Here is a 16,828-nt window from a genome sequence, read left to right as displayed (position 1 = left end):
TCCCTGGGCCCACAGGACGCAGCAGACCAGGATCTCACAGCCGATCCAACACCGGCTCTCCCAGCCAGACACCCTCGACACCAAAAACACCACAGTCAACGCCACGCGAGGCCGCAGCCAGACCAGCCTCTGTGTTTTCAGAACTGCCGGTCTCCATGGGCTAGCAGTTAGCTTAGCATGCCCCGCTTCCACGTTCTGCCAGATCGCCCTCGTTGTTTCTTCTTCGGGCGAAGCTCCGGGCAGGGCCGTGGTCCCTGGGCCCACAGGGCGCAGCAGACCAGGATCTCGCAGCCATCAAACGAAGACACCGGCAGTGGGTGAGGCCGCTGCAAGCGTGAATTCGGGCCGCCATCTTGTTTCAACGCCATATGACATGGAGGGCCGCTTTCATGTGGCTTTCCCTTCCAGACCATCACTACACCAGCTGATTTTGCCCATTAACACACGTTCAACCGGACAGCCGAGGACTAATGAGTAAATCAGGGGGTGTAGCGCTTGGTGGGTAGGGAAACCTGCACACCCTGCACGGCCCTGACTGCCTATCACCGGGCCACGCCGTCATTAGCCGGGTCCATTTCACACACGGCATCACTCACTGCGCCACCTAAACCAGCTATTAGAGGTTAGAGCCCGTGTGTGCAGGCATGTCGTTGGGGTTGTGATGTTAAACGACTATAAAATACACAGGGCTTCCCCTTCATACGTGGACTCGCGACAGCCCACCGCAGGGCAATTGAGGCAGACCACAAGGAGATGCGTATCCTCGGCAGTCCCCAGACGCGTGTTTACAAAACCCTTTGTCTCGCGTGTACCCAAGTCTTCACCGGCAGACAGGCAAACAAACAATCAAAACACCACTAAACTATGAAACCCAACCCCGGCGCACTGTAGGAGCCCTGCAGGCCACAGTGGCTGCTCTGTGAGGACATCCAGGCGGTTCTTGGGACATGGAAAAAAAGGGTATTTTTGGACACATCACTGAATTAGCCGGACAAATATGTCCAATAAGGGAGAGGTTTGTTTTTGTTTGTTGTTGTTTTTTGGGGGGATTTTTCCCTTCCTTTTTCTCCCCAATTGTATGCGGCCAATTACCAGCCGCTTCTTTTCACCTGACAGTGAGGCGTAGCAGTCTCCCCCCCCTCCGAACAGGCACCCCGACCGACCAGAGGAGGCGCTAGTACAGCGACCAGGACACACACCCACATCCGGCTTCCCACCCGCAGACACGGCCGGTTGTGTCCGTAGGGACGCCCGGACCGAGCCGGAGGTAACACGGGGATTCGAACCAGCGAGCCCCGTGCTGGTATAGGCAACGGAATAGACCGCCACGCCACCGGGACGCCCCGAAAAGGGGAGAGCTTTTAAACGGCCATTTTTCTCTACAGTTTCTCTGGTCTCATTTTTGGATTTGTTGTTTCGCTGCTGGTTCACGCAGCACCGACACTCCTACATATGCAGGCATAATCTACATAATGAAGTAAATTCACATCTGCAGGCAAAGCCAGGGAATTAGCGCCGAGCATGAGAATGTAATCTCTGCGAAGAGGCGTGCACCTCCCAGCAAACTCCTCCAAGTCCCCGGACGACTCCTCCGCACTCCTTTCCCAGGCTTCTCCCGAGCCACCGCGTGAGCCATCATAACTCACAGCGGGATGCGAGGGCAAGCTGGGCCTTAAATAGTAGCCGGTCCCAAACTTACACAAACATGTTCCCTGTTGGGAAACCTAGTTATTATCTCCAAGAAATGGGCCCAGAGACTCCCGGTCTCCCTTAAAATGGAGCAGAGCTTTGGGAGCAGCGCCGCTGTGCATGTCGTGTTAATAATGTTTGTTTTCTCATGACGAGGCTGCAGACCCACACATAGCATAGCAAAACACACCCACACACACCCACATATATATATATATATATATATATATATATATATATATTAGCAAAGTAGAGCAAGTTCATTCTACAGACTTCATGTTGAAAATACTGAGTGACGTATGCTACACCATCTCTTCTGGGGGACACTTTTGAAATAGAAACACGTGCATATAGGACACAGCGTTCAATTCTGGCGGCAGCTGGAGTGGCCTCCTCTCACCTGTGATCATTTCCCGCTTGGTCTCATCCAGGTGAGAAGAAACCACGTCTCCCATGGCTGTAGGTGCTCCTCGGGCTCCGGCTCCTGGCGTGGTGTGGGGCTGTGCGGTATATCCTTGCAGAGTTTAATGCCCCAGGTAAACGGTGCGCTGGTGTTCTCAACTCAGATGCCTCGGCCGTAACTAGTAACCAGTGTCCTCTCCCAGAAACGGATCCTGGGACCTGCGCGCCGAGACGTCCCGCCGGTGTGTGCTCTGTCACGCGCCTCGCGTCTCCGGGATGGAGTTGTGCCGCCGGGACTTCAGCGCTCGCTCCATTGAGGTGAACAGCGGTGTCGCTCGCGCTGACGGGACACGCCCTCTGGGAATCACCACTGGTTCGACGTGTTCATTTGGGTCTGCAAGGGTGTGGCTATGGAGCCGACATAACACTATCGCAGCGAACTCTTTGGTTGTTTTGTGGCCCTTTGCATATTTTTTTGGCGCATCTTTGAAGGCGTACGTTGTGTATTGAGACGCAGAGGCTCGTAGGGCAGGCTATATTTGCGTTGATTTTTTCTTTATTTTTTTTTTTTTTTAATTTTTTTGTAGTGTCACTTGGATTTATTCATAATCACCTTTTTGCTTTGTCTGCACAAAACCCTCATGGTCGGCCGATGTGTCATAGCCCCAGTACGTGTGAGTGATTTTGCAGAGTGTGTGAAACCGATTTCATTGATTCATGTCTGGGGTTTACTTTGACCGCTCTCCCTGCAAGAAAGACGCACACTGCCCCCTGGTGGACTTTCACTCGGACGCGGATAAACGGATGGGCCTGTCCACTGCGGAGATTCATCAGTATAATAAACCTCTGATATGAATTATGCATTCGTTTATGTAAAGTGTCAGAGCAAAGGATAGACAGAAACTACAGATGTGTAGTAATTGGAGGTTTATTAGAGATTTTTTTTGGGGGGGGGGGTCCGTATTCACTCATGCCAGATTATACCGAGACGCACAATAAACCCGTTATATAGAGACCCCATGCAAGCGACGGTACACAGCGTAGCCGGGTTACAGTGAAAGTTAACGCTGTAAAGGCGCGTTTGTGGCAAAGTGGCCTACGCCGAGGGGGGAGATGCGGAAGGATATGCGGTGACGTTTCCGATCGGAGGCTCCTCCGCAGTCAGCAGGAGATGTGAGGTGCACATATTCGCTCCAGCGGACAGGCGGGGGAGGAACACTGTGCAGGAGCAGAGAGAGAGAGAGAGAGCGAGAGAGAGAGAGAGGAGGTGAAGGGTGAAAACTCGGCCGAGGACACAGCAGCACCATGGCACCTATCGGATTAAAGGCGGTGGTCGGTGAAAGTAAGAATATTATTTCCTTACTATCATTAAGAGAGGGGTCTTTTTTTTTTACAGCTCGGGGACAGACGGGATGCGCGCGATGGTGGCGGTGCGTGTGCTTTTTGGTGGTTGCTTGTTGACTCCGGGATGCGGATGGCTGTCTGAGATGATGATGATGATGATGATGGTACCCCATTGTAAAACCAGAGTGAGCCAGCCTTGGACGCGGAGCCTAGCCACGTCTCCTATAGTGATGCTGACGCGCGTTGTGATATTTTTTTATTTTTATTTTATTGAGCATAAGCTGAACATGGCACGCCTCAGAGCCTCGCGGCCAGGCGTCCGTCGTGCACGGTCTTGATCCGAGATGCGCCAGAGAAGAGACGAGGATAGATACGCCCATTAGCTCCAAGCAGAAATCTTGTAAAATGCGCTGCATGGAGGCTGCATCACGGAGCCTGCACCACTGCCCTGCCACGATTAACGATGACAAATCGTGCCTGGCGAATTGTGCAGGGGTCGGGACTCTCGTGGCCCCCCCACTGGTTAAATACAACATATTTGTCTTCGATTGTGAAAACTGTCGAAAATTAATATTCTCCATCTGCGTTTAACTGCGCCGTTGGGATTCCCGGATATCATCAACGCCTCACCCCCAGTGAGGGGTCGCCGCTTTGGTTTCGTTGCCCTGAGATGTCGGTCTGCAAGGTTAAAGTGTAGACTGCCTATATCCTGCTAACCAACTCCGACCTCTGCCCCTCGCACGTTACACGTTGAAATTATGGGTGTTGCCTGCACAGTAACACAGTTAAGCCAGGAACAGGCCCCACAACGCAAGTGCGTTGGCAGTCTCGGTGAAACACGGCCATACAGAGCTCCAGGAGTGCCGAGGATCAGCCGCCTCACTATCTTTTCATCATCCTCATCCTCCTCATCCTCATGACCGTCGTTATGCTGACCGTGAGCCAGACACGTCAGATTCAGCCGGTGTAATCCTGCATCACTAGGATGCTTCGGATTTATCCGGTGTCTGATTTCATGATCCGATACGGGCTAATTTTGGAGCTGTGGCGGCGCGGGGCCGAAAGCACGGCCTGTACCGAGGTCTGAGGCCGTTCTCCCGTCCAGCTCATCCACGCTGTGCAGGGGTCAGTCGGGTGCAACCGTTAGTGGTTATGACGCGTCGTAGACGGCAAGCACGTCGCCCCCGGAGTAACCAACAGGAGGCGGTTCGCGGCCTGACTCCCCGGCCGGAGCCGCGGACGTGTGAAATATTAGCTAACACGCAGCGTGCGTTGTATTTGGTCGTTGGAGCCTCGGTGCGTAACGGGGATCGGCTTCGCTCGGTTTTCTGATTTGCGTGCGTCTGCTGACTCGATTCATTGCGAATTTGCCTGCACAGGGCAGCAGCACCGGCATGGCAAGCGGTGTCATACGGCAAACGTCAATCACCACTTGCACGAGACTGAACGTGGCTGATTTCCGATTTAGGCTACCTGCTGTGTGCAGCCTAAACCGCTTCACATCCGAAAGAGCGAGCGAGCTTATATTTTGCACTATGTTGTGGTACAGCCCAGAATAACAGTTACATAAACCCAACATGTGGGTGGGGGGGGGGGAGAGACATGCACGTATTGGTCGTTTGAATGGTGTCTTCCACAACAGGGCCTGTGGTAAACATTCGCGCGCGTCTCCCCGTGGGTTGACGGCAGGGACGCGCGCTCGCCCCACACCTGCGCTCTGCTCCACCGAGGTGAAGCTGAGCAGCCTGGCTGGGATTGGTTTGCAGTGGAGTGGGGTGGGGGTGGGGAGTCGGGAAAGGCGTGAGGGGGGGAGGGCGTACGTATGGGGAACAGGCGCGACACCGTGGGTCTTCTCTGCAGTGCAATAGTACTAGCAGCCTGGGCCGAAGGGGGGGGGATGGGGATGGGCAGGGCAACGCATATTGCTGCTCCCATCCCCTTCGTGGCTGTAGGCCTGCGTGGAGGATGTCCAAACGTTAAAGAACTGCGTTATTTCATCACATCGGAACACGGACTATATATCTTCACGTGACATATGCTCCTAAGACCAGCAGGACCGTCGCCTTATAAGCCACGTCACGTCTGCACAGACCAGCAAGCGTGCACCTGCATTGTATAATCTGTACTGTATGCGTAATAGGTTGGTCACCTGCACCCAAATAAACCCAGCAGGGGCAGCTGGGTTCGGATCCAGAGCTGTCTCCAGGTCTCGATAGTGCTGTGCCTTTTGCTGTACCACTAGCCAGCTAATAGGAACATGAATTCTACCACCGTAACACGTCACTTCCGAGCAAAACAACGTGCATTTAAAACCTCTGCAGAAACCGTTACTGCAATTATTTCTCTGTCTCTTCTTCTTTTTTTTAAATTTCTATTAAAGGTTGACTGGAGTCACTGTCGTGTCAGGGCCAGACTGGGTGTGTTTCTATATTCAGCACACGCCATTTATTAAGTGGTTGGATTGCAGCTAAACTATTAAAATAAAACGTAATTCTCAAAGGCCTCGTCTGAACCCAAATGATACATGACAGTGGGAGGATTTATGTGTGCATGTGGAGGCAGGGTGTGAGAGTGAGAGAAAGAGGATGAAGAGAGACGGGGGGGGTGGGGGGGAGGGGGGTAGCGAGAGAGAGAGCAAGAGATGGAGGGAGAGCGAGCGAGGGAGAGAGGGGGAGGGAGTGAGACACAGACAGAGAGCAGGAGGGGGGGAGTGAGAGACAGAGAGGAGAGAGATGAGAAGGGAAGGGGGAGAGAATGAATGAGAGAGGGGGAGAGAGAGAGCAGGAGATGGAGGGAGAGCGAGCGAGGGAGAGAGGGGGGGAGGGAGTGAGACACAGACAGAGAGCAGGAGAGAGAGGGGGAGGGAGGGAGTGAGAGACAGAGAGGAGAGAGATGAGAAGGGAAGGGGGAGAGAATGGGTGAGAGAGGGGGAGAGAGAGAGCGATGGGGAAGAGAGAGCGAGAGAGAGAGAGGCAGAGAGAACGAGAGAGAGCGCGAGACGAGCGGTGGAGGGGGAGAGAGCGATGGGAGGAGAGAGAGATAGGGAGAGATAGGGGAGACGGAGGGAGGGGGAGAGAGGGGAGACAGAGAGAGAGAGAGAGAGAGAGAGAGAGGTGGGAGACGGGGGGGGAAGACAGGGGGGAGAGACTGGGGGGGGGCAGGGAGAGTGTGTGTGAGAGGGGGAGAGAGGGAGAGAGAGGGGGGGAGAGACAGGAGGGAGAGAGGAAGAGACAGGGAGAGTGTGTGTGAGAGGGGGAGAGAGGGGGAGAGAGGGAGAGAGACTACTCCCTACCCAGGCTCCCATGTCCCAACCCTCCTGCTGTGAAATTTTAGAAACCCATCACGGAACGTCTTCTTCGCTATCTCGGCTCTGTGCTGCCGCAACTAAAAGGTGTGTCCTCACGCTGATCCACGAGGAAGGCTGTTCCCGCGATCCGGCAGGTGACGGATGATTGCGTCATGAAACACGTGACCTCACCCACCCGTCGTCGCTTCATCATGTTATGTATTTCATGAATGGCGGAGCGTGATTTTCCCGCAGCATTTGGAAGTCTGTCTCGGTGAAACTGCTGCGGGTTAAATCAAATAAATGAAATTATATCTCATCTCTTCCTGAAAGCTGATGAAGGTGTTAAACCGGTCTAGGGAATAATAACTTTAAAGGCATCTTGCTTGAGTTTTCGTTATTGTCCTTTTACGAACCCCGAACCCTCTACAGTACTGCTGTATCCGAGTTAGTCCACTGGCGTTATTTTGAAATGAACGGTCCCGTTAATGCTGCACAGCGATCCTCCCCATTAGCATAAACCACGTGGACAGAGAGCTGCCCGGGACACCACTGTGTTGTGTATTGTCTCATCCAAAGAAAACGAGCGTTATTTGTCAATCATGATTTCTCCTATTCTGCTGTTATCATCACGTATTCAATGATCACGTGCCATACACCCGTATACCAATTAAAACCCCGGAGCACAGTGTAAAAGTTAATTACTCATGCAGCACCGTGAATATAACCCTAAAAGGTATTTAGCTTGTTACCATGGTGGGTCAAGTCCCACGTGACTCCAGCTCGAGGACGTTTTGACATTACTGCGAGAGACATAGTGTCGTCGGGTGGCGCAGTGGTTAGCGCGGTCGCCCCGTAGCAAGAAGGTCCTGGGTTCGAGTCCCGAGATAGTCCAAACTTCGGGGGGGTCATCCTTGTGTGGAGTTTGCATGGTCTCCCCGTGTCTGTGTGGGTTTCCTCCGGGGGCTCCGGTTTCCTCCCACAGTCCAAAGACATGGAGGGCAGGTGAATCGGCCATACTGAATAGTCCCTAGGTGTGAATGTGTCGACCCTGTGATGGACTGGCGGCCTGTCCAGGATGTCTCCCCGTCTGCCGCCCAATGACTGCTGGGATAGACTCCAGCATCCCGCCACCCCGTGTAGGATAAGCGGTTTGTATAATGGATGGACAAGGTGTAGAGAGACAGCGAGAGACAGCGTCGCATATCGTCAAGTGGCTGTCAGAAGCAAGAAAAGACCCAGAAGAAAACATAATTCAGGCAGGATGCACACCTACCTACCTACCTACCTACCTACCTACCTACCCCCTCTGCCGATCCGGGGAGGGCTGCAGACTACCACATGCCTCCTCCGATACATGTGGAGTCACCATCGCAGCGACCAGGACACATACCCACATCTGGCTGCCCACCCGCAGACACGGCCAGTTGTGACTGTAGGGACGCCCGTCCAAGTCAGAGGTAACACGGGGATTCGAACCGGCGATCCCCGTGTTGGTAGGCAACGGAATAGACCAGTACGCCGCCCAGACGCCCAATTTAATGCGACTTAGTTGGTGTGTCACGACATAATGCTAGTTCTATCTAACAGCAAGTCTTCCTCTGCCGTAAATGGACTGTAAAATTGTCGCAAGGGGCTGAGAGCCGTTATCCAAGCTACCTGCACTTTGCAAGCGCTTGGATGGAGGGGGCAGGAGAAATCTGTCCATCTCTATGGGACTCTGGAGGGGGGGGATGGAGAGGGCAGTAGAAATCTGTCCATCTCTATGGGACTCTGGAGGGGGGATGGAGAGGGAGAGGGACATAAAAACAAGTAGAGGGGTGATAGACGGGGAATGGGGGGGGGGTGGTTGGAGAAAATCCTGCCTTTTCCCCCGACTGCAAACTTCTACTGCAATCACACCACAGACCAGGACATTACCGCAACACGGCGCTTGCATGCGCGCGCACATGCAGGCATGCAGGCATGCATGCCCATGCATGCCCATGCATGCCCATGCATACACGCAGAGGGCCTTTTACGTTGCTTCAACTGACCTTGGAAGCGACGCTCAACCACGGCATCACATACTTGTCTGGACTCACTGTCTGACGCAGTGCCTGCAGCCTCTCTGCTACTACAAACATACACACAAATATGCACGCACGCATGGGCACGCATGCATGCGTGCACGCGCGGCCACACAAATGCATGCTGCGGTGTCATTCGAACAAGCCCGTGTAACCTAAAGGCCTGGCTAAATAGACCTCGCTCACGCAAGGATACACTGACCCCGATGAATGGCCGGATCTTAATGAAGTCCTGCTGTCTGTCTCGCTGATGAAGAGCGCTGTGTCAGAGTCCGTCTTCCGTCCGCTCGTCTCATCATGATAACGTCTGCACGTGAGCTCTCTTTCTCAGTCAGTGTCTGTTGGTCATGCACAGCTTCTGTCTCGCTATTTCATTTTTTCCTCTTTTCTTTCATACATCGACCCATCCCTCTAGATGAGCTTAAAAAGCACCCATCCCCCCACCCCACCCCACCCCCCATTTAGGTACCTTGGATGGACCTGCTTTCTTTTTTCATCTCTCGAGCCAGGTTCTCGCTGCCTGCTGCACTGCATCACTGGCTCCTCCATCCTTTCCCATGCAGCCCGCAGTTTAGCTCGCACTAGTTTAGGCTTATTAAATTGCATTTTCATTGCTGTCAGCTATGCCGCGCAGGGTCCCCCACCCCTCCCCCAATTTGGAATAATTAAGCACACAATTTGGGTGTGTCAGTACATGTGTAGTAGCAGAGATCTCATAAATCACCATGACTGAAATTAACGCTGCTTTTTTGCACCACGATCCTGCTGTGAAGAAAACATTGATCTGGACTTCATTGTTGGATATATTCAGGTGTGTTGTTGGGGATACGCAGTGTAAACACTTGAATCAGATATTCTTGCACATCTCTCTCATTTCGGCATCTATTTCATCAATTTTTCGTCTTCCGCCTCTTACTGAACATTTTATTTGCTGACACAAGGTTCGGGCCCATGATGACGGATGGTTAATAGCCATTCAAACCAGTAAATAGTCTGAACCTGACCAGAGGAGGCGCTAGTGCAGAGACCAGAACACATACCCACATCCGGCTTCCCATCCGCAGACACGGCCAATGTGTCTGTAGGGACGCCCGGACCAAGCCGGAGGCAACGCGGGGATTCGAACCGGCGATCTCCGTGTTGGTAGGCAACGGAATAGACCGCTACGCTACCCAGAGGCCAACCCCTCCGCATTTCTTAACTGCAAACTCGCCACCAAATCTTTACTTTTCAAGGATACCTTCCACTTTTCCGGTGTAAAATCAAACAATCAGTCTTTTATACCAAGCATTATGTAATTCACATTAGGGTTACGCAACAGAGGAGACCATGACGTGACATCTTTAGCCCGCTCCCTGATAATAAAACTGTAAAGATAGACGGAGTCCAGGCGGCAGAGAACAGGCCACCATCACCAACCCATTTCAGCCGTGTTGTGGCCCTGCAGTGACCGTACCGCCCGTGTCTTCCACAGTCCATCTCATCATACAGGCCACAGGAAACCAGCCTCACCATTTCCTGTTTTGCTCGAATGACCTGCTCCTAGCTCGCCGTGTGGATGTTGGCTGTTTTAAAGGCGGGAGGGGTTTATGACGTGTTCTGCTTGGTGGTCTCTGTGAGACCTGGCCCCGCTGTTCTGGGTGAGCTCTTTGTTGCGTCTGTGGGAGATAAGAGAGGCTTTATATAACTGCAGGCTGCGTGGTCTCACTAGGCTGCAGACCGACATGTGGGCTGTGATTGGCTGAATAGATGCTGGTTGATATAACAGAGAGAGCTTATTACAATGAAAGTCATTCAGAGAAAATATTGTGTATTAAAGAAGTAAACCATTTCCTTATCTATTGATTGTATAGACCGCCAGCTCGCCATGTCTCTATTGATTCGTAGTATAGACCGCCATGTCGCCATGTCTCTATTGATTCGTAGTATAGACCACCAGGTCGCCATGTTGATCTGTTGTCTTTTCATCCCCAGCGGGGCAGGTAATTCATTCTCTGAGTGGTTTAAACCTTGGTGGTAGTGCTGAACGATGGCCCGTCAGTTAGGCTGAGCTAAAACTGTCATTGCTCGATAGAAAGCGGGAACTAGGGGACGTCCGGGTGGCGTAGCGGTGTTGTTGTAACTTGTTTTGTCTCGCATCAGAGATATTTCTGTCCGCCATTGTTTTCAAAATAGTTGGACAATGTGATTGGTTTGTTGCGCGCTCGCATCGGTATTGATTGACAGGCAGATCTGGCCAATCCTAGCGCCAGAGGGCGGGAACTTTCCGGATTCATCCTAGGAAAAAAATATTGGCCTAGGGGTTTGGAAGCCGGATGTGGGTATGTGTTCTGGTCGCTGCATTAGCACCTCCTATAACGTGATCCTCCCACGTGCTACGTCCCCCTGGTGAAACTCCTCACTGTCAGGTGAAAAGAAGCGGCTGGCGGCTCCACATGTATCGGAGGAGACATGTAGTAGTCTACAGCCCTCCCCGGATCGGCAGAGGGGGTGGAGCTCGGAAAACAGGGTAAGTGGCCAAGGGCAACTGGGGAGAAATCCGCCAAAAAAGAAAGAAAGTGGAATCTAGCAACGTCCTTCTTTTTATGCTTAATCTCGAAGTTCAACATTGTAACTAATCTGACAAATAATGTAATTCAGTAAGATTTAATGACTCCTTGGACAACTGCCTTATTTCCTCCTCTAAAATCACCCTAATCATTGCTGGAACGATCAATTCTTTGCAGTTGGAGCTTCGAAAGGTTAAAGTTGCGCATATATATTGTAACGTGCATGCACCCGTCAGCCAACGGGGCCGTTGACTAACAGGTCGGACCCTTTAGTAGAGCAGCCAGCGACGTATCCCGCGGTGCGGGAGATACGGGTTCGCGTCCCGGCTGCGGCAGTTCCTGTGGTTGGCCCCGAATTCTCTACATTGGTGTCAGAAGTGGGATACGCGCTCTCCCGACGGAGGCGGGTAGTGTAACGTGCAGGGATAAGTAGACACGTTGGCCCTTGGCTAACGGGTGGACCCTTTAGTCGACTGGTTAACGTTGTCTCCCGCGGTGCGGGAGATACGGGTTCGCGTCCCGGCTGCGGCAGTTCCTGTGGTTGCCCCCGAATTTGCTACATCTGCTAAAGTTACGTAACTCCTTCGTATAATTTTCATATTGCAATATATACATATCACACACACACACAAAAACAAACATTACAACAAATGTGTTGTAATGTTGATTTGTTTCAGTCCTACTGGGCGGGGTTCATATAGTGTGACCCTAAGGAGCAGGAGTTGAACCGCGGCGGTGCCGTTGCAGCTCAGGGTGTCTCCAGCACGAACGGCTGCATGTCTCTTTAAGCTCGGTGTTGTCACTTCCCCTCAGGAGTGACGCTGCTGTGAGGCCGAGATCCGGAGAAAATGGGTCATGTACTCGTAGCTGAAGTCCATCAAGCCGTGAACCCGTGATGGACGTGGAGACGCTATCGGCTCTGCAGCGCCTGATAATGTGCGTCCGAGGAGCAGCGTCGCATGGATGCTACTGGAGTCTGTATTTCGTAGTTGTGTTGTTGCCAAAAAAAACATTGACATAATGACATCAATTAAGACGCAACGTGACTTATCGGGCAACACATTCCCAACAGTAAATTCCGATATGCGTCGCTGGCTTGATAACCTCGGAGCACTTCAGTGTATGTACAACACATGTTAAAGCCAACTAGAAACGGTATGAAAAAAATACCCTATTGTGTAACTAGAGCGTCTAGTTCAAATATTGTGCTTCGTGGTGTGTAGGGCTGCATACTGCTGGGGTAAAGCATGGTGTCCTGCTCGACTGTGACGCTGCAGGTTCCCGTGACATTAACTGAATGAGCATGCGTGAGTGGGTGTATGTACTCGCACATGTGTGCGTGTGCGCATGTGTGTGCATGTACGTGCGTGTTTGTGTGCGTGCATGTGTGCGTTTGTGTGCGTGCGTGTGCGCGCGCGCTTCTTTGTATATGTGTGCGTGCACGTGTGTTTGTGGGTGTGCACGTGTGTATGTATGTGTGTGTGTGTGTGTCTGTGTGTGTGTGTGTGTGTGGGTGGGTGGGCCTCTGTTTCTCTGCGCCTGCGTCACCCTTCGTGCCAGGTTGACTCAGCTGTTGCCTGAGTTTATTTAAGAGCCTTCCTTTGTCTCTGAATGGGATGTGTTGTGCGCTGTGGTTGGTTCACTGTGGAGAGGCAACAATCCAGAAACCTGTTTTTTGGTTTTTACCTCTCAATTGTTTATGAAGAAGGTTGCATACTACACTCTGTGATATTGTTTTTAAACCACGTCATTTCAACCCCCCCCCTTTTTTTCCCCTCCCCCAATTGTACCTGGCCAATCATCCCGCTCTCTGAGCCGTCCCGGTCGCTGCTCCGCCCCCTCTGCCGATCCCTGGAGGGCTGCAGACTACCACATGCCTCCTCCCAAACATGTGGAGTCGCCAGCCACTTCTTTACACCTGACAGTGAGGAGTTTCACCAGGGGGACGTAGCGCGTGGGAGGATCATGCTTATCCCCCCCCCACCCCTCGAACGGGCACCTTGACCGACCAGAGGAGGCGCTAGTGCAGCGACCAGGACCAACAAGTCCTTCAACCTATACGACCATGTATGTCGTTTGTTCCTACCCTTTAATACGACCCACAGGAGCGTTTCCTAAATTAGCGCCCCATATATGCAACTCAGTCCGGCTTCTCACCCGCAGACACGGCCAATGGTGTCTGTAGAGACGCCCGACCAAGCCGGAGGCAACACGGGGATTCGAACCGCCGACCCCCCGTGTTGGTAGGCAACGGAATAGATCGCTACGCTACCCGAGTGGCCCCTTTTGTCCTCTTTGAAGGCCAATGCGAACTGAACTGTGACGTCACTGCTGCGAGTGCGAGGGATGTCACGTGCCCAAGCTGAGATCTACATATTGCCACATTTAAAAAAAAAAATATATATATACACTATATATTTTAAAAATATATAGTGTGACGTGCATGGAAAGGTTGACACGTTGGCTGCTGGCTGACGGGCCTGATCCTTCGGTCGAGCGGTCGGCGACGTCACCCGCGGTGCGGGCGTTACGGGTTCGCGCCCTGCCCGCGGCAGTTCCTGTGGATGCCCCCGAATTCGCTAGAGATTGAAAACCGAATACCTATCCAGTGAATGAATATCTGGATAGCCGAATAGTCGGGTCCAGCCCTATCCATCTTTACAAAGCGTTCTTTCCTTCCCATAGTTTTTGAAGTAGGAATTACAGAGGAAATGTATCTCAAAAGTAAAAAATATATAATAATAATAATAATAATAATAATAATAATAATAAAGCATTTATTCTTTTGACAGATCGTTTCTGTTTTGCAACTTCCATCAGACTTCCGTTGGGAAAATATTTGGGCAGAAAACAAAAGAAACTACACCAGCAACAGAAAAGGAAAGGGGAAACTAGTGGTGGATATCCTGCTGCTGTTTGTTTTTATAACCCTCATCCTGAAGACTATGGTGGATTACAACCTTGCCTTTAAAAAAAAGTGAATTTTTAGGGCATGAATTTTTAAAAACTAATATTTAATCAACTGTTGAACATTTTTCATAACACTCAGTGGTTTCAAGGACTATAGGCGAGTATCATGTAAGTCAGTCAATGTGCAGCATTCTGCTCTGACTGTCAACTCAGGGAGTAGATGAGAGTCACCAAATTTGGTTTCTTTTTTCTTTTCTTTCTTTCTTTCTTTTTTGTTTTGTTGATACATCAGTAATGTGCCAACATGGTGTCCAATGGCTGTGAAAGACGCGAGAAATAGACTGGTGGAGCTGAATCAGGGAATTACTCCGTAGTGAGTTTAGTTGCTCAGTGAGCACAAACTGCCCCGACCCCCTACTACATCCTGTCTCCCACAGGAGCCCAGAGACAGTGCCTGTGTTAGGCTCTGTGGCTTTGTCTGGAGGGAAGAGTTCATCCAAGTTGTAAAATTACAAATACATATTTGTGTACATATGGGTGTGTCAGTCGGCTATCTATCTATCTATCTATCTATCTATCTATCTATCTATCTATCTATCTATCTATCTATCTATCTATCTATCTATCTATCTATCTATCTATCTATCTATCTATCTATCTATCTATCTATCTATCTATCTATCTATCTATCTATCTATCTATCTATCTATCTATCTATCTATCTAACTATCTGTATGTCTATCTATCTATCTGTCTGTCTGTCTGTCTATCTATCTGTCTGTCTGTCTGTCTGTCTGTCTGCCAGTTAGTCTGTATCTATCTATCTATCTATCTATCTATCTATCTATCTATCTATCTATCTATCTATCTATCTATCTATCTATCTATCTATCTATCTATCTATCTATCTATCTATCTATCTATCTATCTATCTATCTATCTATCTATCTATCTATCTATCTATCTATCTATCTATCTATCTATCTATCTATCTATCTATCTATCTATCTATCTATCTATCTATCTATCAAGGCATCCTTAGCAGGACAGTACAGGGACAGTGGTCTATCTCCAGGACGGGCTAAACTTCAGTTAGATCAGAATACCTCCACATTTTACAGTGTTCACCCAGAAGGCCTCGCTGGCTCCAGAGGAACTCACCAGGAGCGTCTCTATTCATGACCTGGGAAATCTTGGAGGATGCTGCCAACAAAGTCACTCCAAATGAGGAACTCAACAAATCCTTTTCATGTTTTGTTTTTTCTCCCAGTCTCCGCACACCGCTTTCACTCACAGCTTGACAAGTGCTCTTTAAATCTCTCGTAAGCCCCCTCCATCCTCTCTGACCTCCCATATTAGCTAGCTTTGAAAGGCTTAGCGCTTTACACGCGGCATGATGCAAAACAGAAATGCACCCTAAATGGATTTGTCCTAATGCTGCAGCCAGATGGCCAGGCTTGTCATCGGGCTAATATCAGCAGTGCCATGTGGCCTGTACCAGTCAGGACGGAAACAGGCTCCTTTTTTGGGGGGGGGGAGTTCCTCCTTTATCGCCCCAATCGTCCGAGCCGTCCCGGTCGCTGCTCCACCCCCTCTGCCGATCCGGGGAGGGCTGCAGACTACCACAAGCCTCCTCCAATACACGTGGAGTCACCAGCCGCTTCTTTTCACCTGACAGTGAGCAGTTTCACCAGGGGGACGTAGCGCGTGGGAGGATCACGCTATTCCCTCCAGTCTCTCCCCCACCACCGAACAGGCGCCCCGACCGACCAGAGGAGGCGCTAGTGCAGCGACCAGGACACATACCCACATCTGGCTTCCCACCCGCAGGCGGGGATTCGAACTGTCGATCCCCATGTTGGTAGGCAACGAGATAGACCGCTACGCTACCCGGATGCCCAGTAGGCTCAATTCTTTTCTGAGGAAGTCGGTGTAGTGACTTCCTGTTACCAGGAACGATGCGGAGGGGGTCGCTAGTGGGTTTACAGCTGTTTTGGACGACCGTGCTAAAAATGGATGTCCATGCTCCCATGAATGTTAATTGCATGTAGTTATTTTACTTTATTTACCCACCCTATGAGTTTCACTTTGAGCCAAAAATATTTGTGCCGAACAACGGACATATTACACCGCCTGTACGCCAACTCCTCAACCCCTGTTCATTGCTCCTGTGAGCCCAGTACACAACCCACCAGTTGTCACACAACACAACCACATGCACAGCACCTCAGTAGACATTAAATAATTAACGACCATACATAACGACTCAGCATTCGATGCTGTGATGGATCATGCGATCCGTCCCGATGAGGCTTCATTAGACGGGTGTGACGTCACGGCCATGAATCTTGCTGCAGGGCTCATGTGACGCATCTCTTGAGTTTTAGTCTCGTTTTACTACTGAAGGGAAGCCTTGCTGAAAGCACCGAGAGGTCACAGACGCTTCGTCCTCCGGTGTGCGGGACAGTTTTAGTCACTGTTTTACTTACAGACATCCTGTTAAGGAAGGAAGACCTGCTGGAGTGTCACGGCTTATTTCTCCTTTTCTATCCCTCACACGTCGAGACATACCAGCAGAC

At 51.0% G+C, this 16,828-nt stretch overlaps 2 protein-coding genes across 2 annotated transcripts in view; one reads left to right on the top strand and one right to left on the bottom strand.

Moving 5' to 3' along the window:
* The window catches only part of niban2a (niban apoptosis regulator 2a), a 62,032-nt gene extending 59,607 nt beyond the window's left edge, over nucleotides 1-2,425 (bottom strand). Inside the window, exon 1 of the mRNA XM_056290363.1 lies at nucleotides 2,090-2,425. Within this exon, the coding sequence (XP_056146338.1) occupies nucleotides 2,090-2,144 (55 nt within the window). The 5' untranslated portion in view covers nucleotides 2,145-2,425. The remainder of the gene's footprint in view (nucleotides 1-2,089) is intronic.
* Nucleotides 2,426-3,352: 927 nt separating this feature from the next.
* stxbp1a (syntaxin binding protein 1a) overlaps nucleotides 3,353-16,828 on the top strand; it is a 52,735-nt gene continuing 39,259 nt past the window's right edge. The window contains exon 1 of the mRNA XM_056290263.1: nucleotides 3,353-3,433. Coding sequence (XP_056146238.1) covers nucleotides 3,397-3,433 — 37 coding nt within the window. The 5' untranslated portion in view covers nucleotides 3,353-3,396. The remainder of the gene's footprint in view (nucleotides 3,434-16,828) is intronic.

The sequence above is a fragment of the Lampris incognitus genome, chromosome 12, assembly GCF_029633865.1.
Source record: "Lampris incognitus isolate fLamInc1 chromosome 12, fLamInc1.hap2, whole genome shotgun sequence".
NCBI lineage: Eukaryota > Metazoa > Chordata > Actinopteri > Lampriformes > Lampridae > Lampris > Lampris incognitus.
The sequence above is the reverse complement of the archived record's forward strand: the minus strand, read 5'-3'. Positions and strand labels throughout refer to the sequence as shown.